This window comes from Peromyscus eremicus, chromosome 3, assembly GCF_949786415.1.
Source record: "Peromyscus eremicus chromosome 3, PerEre_H2_v1, whole genome shotgun sequence".
NCBI lineage: Eukaryota > Metazoa > Chordata > Mammalia > Rodentia > Cricetidae > Peromyscus > Peromyscus eremicus.
In genome coordinates, this window is record NC_081418.1 from 149,730,958 (window position 1) to 149,740,578 (window position 9,621).

A 9,621-nucleotide genomic window follows, 5' to 3' on the forward strand; every position below is an offset into this window, starting at 1 on the left:
AGAGAGCAGGTAACACAAGCTCCATTTGACCAAGTTCATCACTCAGCCACACCTAAAATTAAACACATGTGCAATTTGTGTGTAGATTTTTAAAATGTATTTATCTCAGTATGGTGCCGAGTTAATATCTGTTTATACTTTTAAACTATGTGTTTATTAAAATTCCCTAAAGCCCAAAGAGGAAGGAGAGACGAGGTTTTAATTCCTGTTGAAATGAGGATAGACATTTAAATAGAACCTGCATTGTTCAAATTCTACTCTGACCCCATAGTACATTGAGCTATTCCACAGGATCAGCTCACCTAATGTATAATGTAGTCCACCTAGAAGGAGAGCATTCCTTATTTACTAAAGATACACTAAGTTGCACAAAGTCTCCTCAAAACTCATGGATTTAGGATGAATAAAAATATTAATCCCATATGCTCAAGAAAGGCTATTTCAGAAGTTTTTAAACTTAAATTTAATGATGTGGATCGGCCAGGAAATGGAGAGAGCTTTATCTTTCACAAATAGTAAAACTGGCATCACCCTTCTGAGCTGCCTATCTAATTAGGGTTCTTGTATCTCACTTGGAAGTCACCTCCTGAAACAATGAGTCCTGGTGTCTGTCATGAAAGAGAACAGCAGAGAATGAATTCAGATTTCATTTGTTCTCTCAAGCACAAATTGCTCAGTAATTGATTAATTTATAAAAAAAAATCTAGATTCTTGGGTTTCTATTACATTATTCAGAGGTGTTCACATAATACTGAGGTGCACCATATGAGAAGTGAGGTAGGAATTATGCTTAATGAAAGATAGCTGAATCTGTAATGTGTGTGTGTCAATATTCACACAAGTAAGTACACCAGTGAGTGTGCATGCAGCTGGAGCACAAGCATTTGGCTATGTGTGGGTATCATTCATATGAATGTAGGAGAATGTGTTGCTGTACATGCACATCATTCTGTCACACAGATATCATTCCCATTAAGTTGTTGGATGTCCAGCAAACATTAATTCTATCAGCAAAGTCCTCCCCATTCTCTTGCAAGCTAAGCACCCTCCTGAAGTGAAAATACACGTGGATTATAAAATCATTTCAGCTCATGTGTTTCAAGTATATAAGCCAAGTCCACCCTTTAGGGACCAGCGACACTAAGGTTCAAGGACTCAAGCAGGAATGAACTAACATCTCTCCCTTCTCTAAGTCTCTCTTGACAAATCTGACATTTGAGAAGGACATTTCAGTGAACAAGCCAAGTGCCCCTTCCTGCTGATTTCCTTCATCTCACTTACAGAATCAATAAAACACAATAAAAAGCAAAACCTATCTCCTTGAATAGGAGGCATGGTTTGTTGTTGCTTGGGTGCAGTGCTCAGTTAACTTTGGGCCACTGTCCTTCATCAACCTGTACTTGCTTTCTATCCTAACACATAACTATGATGTTCAAATTTTTATTATACTATGTCTAATCTTTTAACTGTTTAGTTGTAGAAGCTCTCTTGACTTCATTTATTCATTTATTCCTTTATTTTTGAGACAGAGTTTCACTATGTTGCCCTGGCTTGTCATATACCCTACTGTTCAAGAGATCTTCCTATTTTAGCTGCCATAATCCCTGGGATTGAGAGGGAGCAACCAGATTTTTGGAATATGTTTTTTAAAACCTCAGGAAGTGGTATCTTTCTTACAAGGATTAAGGATCAGTCACATGTCAAAAAACCTGAGGCTCAAAGTGCTGATACATATTACAACACATGATATGAAAAACTGTTATCACTTAGCAAATAAGGAAATGGAGGCAAGAGAAGCTAAGTAGTTTCTCCCACTTCACTGCATGATGTATCTACTTAGCCCTCTGAATAAATATGCATCAAGTATTTGAAGGCAATGGAAAATATATCATTGATTCAGTATTTCAGTAAAAGTATTTAAGCAAGACTTACATTCTACCCACCTATTGTCCCACATAATCATTATCCTCAATGTGGATTAGATTTTAACAGAAGTGGGAGTGTCACCAGCTCACTAAACACAGAAAGTTGGAATTATGGAGATGACTTTGTAGATACAAGAATGTGTTTTTTTATAAACACCTTTTTAAAGATTTATTTCATATTTTGCTCATGTGTATGTGTATTTCTGTGTATATGTATGTTTACGTGAGTACAGGTGCCTGAAGAGGCTGGAAGAGTGTATTGCATCCCCTGGAGCTAAAGTTACAAGTGGTTGTGAGTTACCTAGTGTGGATGCTGGGAACTGAAATCTGGTCCTCTACAGGGACAGCAAAGACTCTTAATGTTATGCCACTTCTCCAGCCCTGAGTGTATTTCTGAGCACAGTGATAACATGTTCTCTACCTTTAACATAACAGCTATATACAGGATAGTCCATAATACATATCTTTCTTGACTCTTCTGGTTATATAATGTAATTTGTGTTACCACATTAGTAGACTTCTCTGTTAACATCGATAATAAAAATAAGGAAGCAAAGTGTGTGCTGAGACCTATATCTAGATGCAAGCATCTGGTCTTTTCCCAGGAACTGGGCTGAATGGACTATAGGAAATCAATGTCTTTGTAGACATAATAAAACTTACTACAGATATTTTCACAGCATTTTTACAGAAGAAAACATAAAAATGCAACCTAATTTAGTTACATCTGTAAGCTCAGCACTTTAGGAGGCTGAAGCAGGAGGTTTTCTGTGAGTTCAAGGCCAGCCTGGGCTACAGAGTCTCAACATAATTTTTTAATTAAGTAAAATGGATGCTGGACTCCCTTGAAATCATAGCACAGCAAATTAGTGAATTAGAGTAATCTTTATCATTGAGCTATTTGCCTCTCATGGAGCTCAGAATGATACCTTTATAACACATGGGCCATTCCCTTGAGGGTTTCAATGCAACTATAAAGAAAAATATCACCAACAAGCATTTCAAGGTTAAATTTAACTTAGCATTTTAAAGACGTGTTTAAATGTTTCTGTGATTTTATCTTATTGCAGGACTGTCCAACCTGAATTGAAATCACTTGCAATGGGTTTCCACTCGCTGGTTATACGTGCGCTAGGTATGGTAAACATGTTAAATTCAGGTAGTAAATATTCATGCCAAGCTTAAAAAGCTGAACATAAACAAGTTCCAGTTCTAAGGTAAGTTTAAAGACTTAAAAATCCTTTCTATTTCTAGTAAATGAAAGTGGTAGGAGATGGAAGAACCCAAGTGACCTGAAAGAATTGATTAGCTAACTGCAAAGCTAAGGCTAGACCAAGGGATCATCCTGTCTGTAGGATGTTATCACAGGTATTGGAGTTCCCAGAGTCCTTTGCATTGAGGAGTGCTTCTTTCAGGTGGTCAGAGAAAAGGGCCAGCTCCACACATAACATCTTTAGGTAATGCCTCATGTGCTTTGAGTGTTGGGAACTAGGTCAGTTTGAGTCTGTGCAGAACAGAAACTGAGGATGATGGCCTGGCTTCCCACTGCCTGGATCTGGAGGCTCTGGAGCCTTTATCAGCAACTCAACATGCAAAAGGAAAAGAGAACCCGTGCTCTAGAACCCATCATCACCTTGGATAAACAGAAGACTTTAACTGAAAGCAAACTCAAGAATTGTGATTTCCATGTCAAGATTAGAACCCTAGGCTCCAAATTCTTAAATATTCAAAAGATGTAATTGACAGAGATTTAAGGAAGTATCTCCATCTGTTATCCCCATTTGCCCTTAGATGTCTGTTGTCACTTTCACAACTTCTAACACAACCTCTGTAAGACTTGCAGGCATTGAATGCTTATATATAAAGAAATAGGGGGAAAAAAGGAAAATCAATCACCTATGGATGGAGTAGAGATCTAATTAGAAACAACTACTGATGCAAAGCTAAATTTAAAGAGCAGCAAAGGAGACATAAAGGGTCTACCCCCAGCACCTTTGCAGATGGAACAAAAGAAACAACCCTGGCTGATAACAGTGGAGAGAAACTGTTCAAGACTTGTGTAGGAGACAATATCTTAGATCCTCAAAGGGGAAAAAAAGGAATTGTAAGTGGGAAATGAGGCAGGTGGGGTAGGTAGGAGGGCCTCTTGGTAGTTCTCTATGCATTGCACTCCAGGCTGGAAGCTTCTATATGTACCAACAGCCCCCCACTTCCAAACCTAAATGAAACTCCATACTTCTAACTGCCTCCCAAACCTAAGTGTTGTGTGGTTAGCATGTCTCCTGATATTCTAAGGAGAGACTTGGAGAATAAAAGAAATTCTTCTAACATCATAAAACATAAAGAAAAGGGAACTTGCCATTACAAGTAGGAACTTTTGATAATGATATGTCCAATATGTGACTTCATCAAACTTAAACATCTCTATGAGGAAAGCATACTCTAAACACCACACTTCTAATTTATAGACAACTGTCTTCAGATAATATCACTGAACACTATCAAGCATCTCTACGATATACTAAACTGAATAAGTTACTTGGAAAATAACTTACTGGAAAATAGTAAATTCTAACAATGACCAACACCAGCTTTCTTAGCTAAAATATTTAGTTCAGCAAGTCCACTAACACCAGTATCATCACACAGGAATTATGCATCATTGATACATATTTTTCATTTCTCAAAAGATGGCCCCAAATTTTGGAAACACAAACTACTAAAGCGGTTCCTCAGACCAGTTTTTATTTGGCTACATTGGCCTCTGTTATCAGGCCATTGTCAACTACTCTCTCTGAGAAAAGTGGGAACAGGAGCTGGAGTGACATCGCATTCAGTAGCTGATGGCATGTGCTGTTCGTAGAGGGTTCAGAGTTCAGTTTTATCATCATATCAAGTGATTTGCAGCTGCCTGCAACTTGAACTCTGGGGAATGGATGCCCTTTTCTGGCCTTTCTGGCACTGCACTCATAAGCATGCACAGATATGAACATAAAAATTAGTTATACATAAATCTATAAGAATGAAAATAGAGTAATTTTATGAAATCAGTAAAATTATGATATATGAATTACTTTCTTACATGACAAAATTTGAGATTTGTTCATCAAAATACCTAAGAAAAAGAATCAAAGAGCTTCTGAGTGAGACCTCTACTAATATGTCCCTCCAATCTGGGGCCAGTTTAAAAACTGAGTCAATCTCAGAGTTGATTAAACATCAGTAAGAAACAGTTGTGTCACTATAGTATACATGTGCTCTGGAGAACCTTGTATTGTATTTTTGCATACCACAACAAAACTAGCTTAGGTCAACTATTGAAACTTTGAAATCAGAAGACACAAAAACAAAATTTACCCACAAGGGTCCAAGTTGAACTGCTCAGGACACATCAAAAGATATTTAAGCATATACAAAATCAGTGGAAAGAAAATGCCAGGTCATGGAATCAGATGACACCAAAAAGAGGAGGTGGAGTCTGAACCTAGAAGCCAACATCCAATGGCAGGATTCTGAGCCTCCACTTCTCTGGGGAAAGTTTCCTGAAATAAGAATTCCATTTTTAGTTTTCTTTTTTTTACCTTTAAACATTTTTTTAAATTTTATTTGTTTGCTTAGGTAGTTAGCTTTATTTATGTATAATGGTGTATGCATGTTTTTCTGTATGTGCACCACCTGCATACATGCACATGGGGTCCAGAAGAGGTGATCACATCCCCTGGAACTGGCAGTGACTTCCCTGATGTAGATTCGGGGAAATGAATGTTGATGTTTTCAAGAGCAGTAAGTGCTCTAAACCAATGACCCATTTCTCCAGCCTTTTAGTTTTCTAAAAAAAAAAAAAAAATAAGTTAAATAAGCTCCTACCTTTGTAGGATTTTGAGAAATACTATTTACACTAATGATAAAGTTAAAATTCTATTCCAATTATTCCAGATGATTCCAATGAAGAAAGAAATGACATGTTGCCATGTTTTACTAATAGCACTCTCCTTTTCACTAGATAGGCTTCAGCTAATTTGTGTTTCAAGAACAGAGTTTACAGGCAGGCAGAATTCCTTCTTCCTTATGTATGTCAGAAGAGTAGGGATAGATAAAAGATGTTTATGACGTTACTCTATGGTATGATCTTTTGAGAAATCTACTAACATTAATTCTTGCACATATCAAAGCAGAAACAATGGAATTGTTCTACAAAGTTTTCAACTGTTCCTTTCTTCATAATGTATCAATGTGATACACCCCCTAGTTACATTTGAAGTGTGTATCTTGGGTTGATAGCTTTTCCTTTCATGTTGTAGGAGGAATTTTAGCTCCAGTCTATTTTGGGGCCTTAATTGACAAAACGTGTATGAAGTGGTCTGCCACCAGCTGTGGAGCACGAGGGGCATGTAGGGCATATAACTCTGAATTGTTTGGGTGAGTTGTCATAAATATACTATGTTAATTGCTAAGTGGTGTCATTTCTTTTTTTAAGCTTTTATTAATGTGTACAAGTATGTTTACCTGCATGTATGTGTGTGCACCACATATGTGTCGTGCCAGCAGAGGTCATGTGAAGTCAGGCTCTCTAGAACTGGAATTATAGATGTTTGTGACCCAGCATGTGAATTCTGGGGACAACCCAGGTTTCTCATGAGAGTAGTCAGTGTTCTTGATCTCTGAGCAATCTCTTTAGCTCCATATAGTATTATTTTCAATTCAATAATTAATGTTATCATTAATCAACCCTTACTTCATATTCAGTATTGTATCAGGCAATCTCATTTTAATGCTAGTAGAAACAATAGCAAATCTATGTTTATATTTTACCTTAAATACAAACATGGGAAGGTTCAAGGATAATGAATAACTTGCCCAAAGTCATGCAGTTTGAAGTGAAAGAGATATATTTTTGCTCAATTATGGTTTTATCTCCAAAAACTCTGCTCATACCCCATACATCATTGGCTCTGTCTTCTGAAGCGGGAAATGGGGTGTGTTATAAAGAGGGAAAAGGAGGAGTATTCATATACTATTCATGGGGAGAGAAGACAACTTAATGGTAATTTAGAAGAACAAAGTGAAACAACATTTCTTAGAAAAGAATTAATTGCAAATTTAAATATTGATTAATTATTGAACAGATATTACTCAAAGTAGATTAAAAAAACTATTTGGGGTGCACAAGTATATTTTTATAATGACCCAATCCCTCAAAAATGTGACAGAAAATGTTAAAGTATTTTTAAAACTCTACATGACAGAAATTATTTTAGGCAACACCTAAAGACAAAAGACAAATTAGAAGAAGAAACTGGATTGAGTGATACAGTCATAAGGAAGTTTTCTAGATCTCCTGAGCTCCCCAAAAGAGCAAAATACAAATGAACACTACAAAGAGGCAGAACCACAGAGGCCAGCTTCCACGGCCAATGGATATCAAATGATGTGTGTTGAAGGACAGTACGCCCCCCTTATTCCAGTTTGTAAGACAATGTCAGACTATCTTCCAAACCATGCTGCACCAACCACAAATAAGAGTTCTTGTGCAAATTGCTGCCAATGGTATCGGTGCCATGGTGGAGTTGATTCATGGTAGTGTTGATGTCATGATGATATTTGTGTCATGGTGGTGGTGTTGCCATGGTGGACCTGCTGTCATGATGGAGTTGATGCCTTGGTGGGTGGTAGGGTGTAGTTAGTATCATGTCTCCATTCTGATCATCTCAACATGCCGGCATATCAATGACTGGGTTTAAAGACTATCCATTCTCTTCGATCCATGGTTATTGTTTCCTTCCTTTTTGCATGATTTCTGTTTCTTTTCTTGAGAATTAGACATAAAATATTATGGTGAAGAGACTACTATAGTCCATTAGGGTTGTGGTATAAGGCACAGATGGGAGAGTGGCTTTCTATAGTCCTATGTGCTAAGTCTCACTTTCAGTGGTCCTGGATATTTGGGCTGTGAAAACCAAATGTATTTCTTGGTACTCTCTCCTTACATTGAGTGCGATATGATGGCTTGTGGGAGAAGGATCTGAATATTCCTCTCTTCCATTAGAAAGTTAGAGTCAGCTGGAGTTTACTTTCTGTGTCTTGACAATTCTTTAGAAATAATCTCAAAGTCTTTATGGCCCAATGGACAAAATCCATTTTGGATTTTGGAACTGTTTGTTTTCTTCCTTTATAATTTAATGTTTTATACATAATTTCAATTTTTGCCTTTAAGGTCCACATACTTGAGATAAATGCTATTCTACGTAATACAAAACAATATTTGTTCCATTTTTTCCCCTAGAACCATCTACTTGGGTTTGGCCACATCTTTAAAAGCCCCAGCACTTATTTTATATGTTGTATTGATTTATGCCATGAAGAAAAAAGATGAAAGAAAAGATAGCAAAACATTGGAAAATGGTGGAAAAGTCACAGATGAAGCAATTCCAGAATCGTTAAATAAAAATGGATACCATTCTGTACCTTCTGGTGGATCATACACTGAAACACCTCTTTAAGAAAAACAAAAGTTACATCTGTTGCTGTGCTTCCAACCAGTTTCTGGTCCTTTCATTGAAGATTTCCACACTTCATATGATGAATAATGGATAATCCTATGAATTTGTGAAAAATAGAAACTACAAATCAAACAGACTAGGTATATCATTGTCAGGGCATAGGTGTGCATTGGAGGCTAGGATTGGAATATATGATCTGTACAAATTTAAAGCATAAAAACTGGTTAGTTTACAATAGAAAAAATTCACTTAAGCATACATAACTCAATAAAATAAGTGGCTAGGATTTGCAGAGGGACAAAGGAAGGAGAGAAATTGGCTGCCTGTATAAGGAGAAAACACCTGGTATCTTTAAAAATCAAAATTTGAATAGTTCTATTCACACCCAGAGTCTCTGCTGATGGAGGACTTCATGACATAACATCCTCTGGTATCCATGTTCAGTTGTATATTTTGCAGAATTATTAATTTGAAATTGTGTTTAACAGCACATGCATCTTCTTTTTACATGCTCTTATAGTACTGAGGAATAGAACAGAAACATTAAAAAATTACAAGCTATGACTTTCAGAAAACTTAACATACAATGCATTTTAAGAGCCATGACAATGGATTGGAAAATCCCACATTGACTGACGAAAGCAAAGACCATTGAATAAAATGAGGCTTCACTCCATCTGTCAGCTCTCTGAGACAAGTGTGCGCCAGACAAAGTGTGTATTAGAGGATATTAGAGTTCACCATTTACCAATGTTGTATTTATCTGTTTTTTTTTTTTTTGGATGTCATACATACACACTTACATGTATGTATATATGTATATATTATATAAATACTCACTGAAATCAAGATATGTAGTAGAGTGAATAAGACAAAAATATCTGGATATTGTATTTTCTAGTGAGAATGGATCTAGTAGAGGATGTACTTGTTTTATTGTCATAGGTTAAAACATTTTGTTTGCATTAAAATTGCTTATTACATTAACGACTTTTCTGTTGTTCTGAAAAAATACTCTGACAAAAAAATAACCCAGAAGGAAAATGATTTATTTTGCAGTTCTAGATATATAGGGCCCATCCTGGTGGTAAAGACTTGGCAACAGGCAGAGGGCCATGGTGGCAGGAGCAGGAAAATGGCCGATCACATTTCACCCACATACAGGAAGCAGAAACATAGGGAATATGAGTTGAGGC

The 9,621-nt window shown here is 36.7% G+C and overlaps 1 protein-coding gene across 1 annotated transcript in view; it reads left to right on the forward strand.

The window, feature by feature from the left end:
• The window catches only part of LOC131906565 (solute carrier organic anion transporter family member 1B2-like), a 35,221-nt gene extending 26,036 nt beyond the window's left edge, over positions 1-9,185 (forward strand). Inside the window, exons 12-14 of the mRNA XM_059257176.1 lie at positions 2,996-3,060; positions 6,227-6,344; positions 8,209-9,185. Coding sequence (XP_059113159.1) covers positions 2,996-3,060; positions 6,227-6,344; positions 8,209-8,425 — 400 coding nt within the window. The 3' untranslated portion in view covers positions 8,426-9,185. The remainder of the gene's footprint in view (positions 1-2,995; positions 3,061-6,226; positions 6,345-8,208) is intronic.
• The last annotated feature ends 436 nt before the right edge of the window (positions 9,186-9,621 follow it).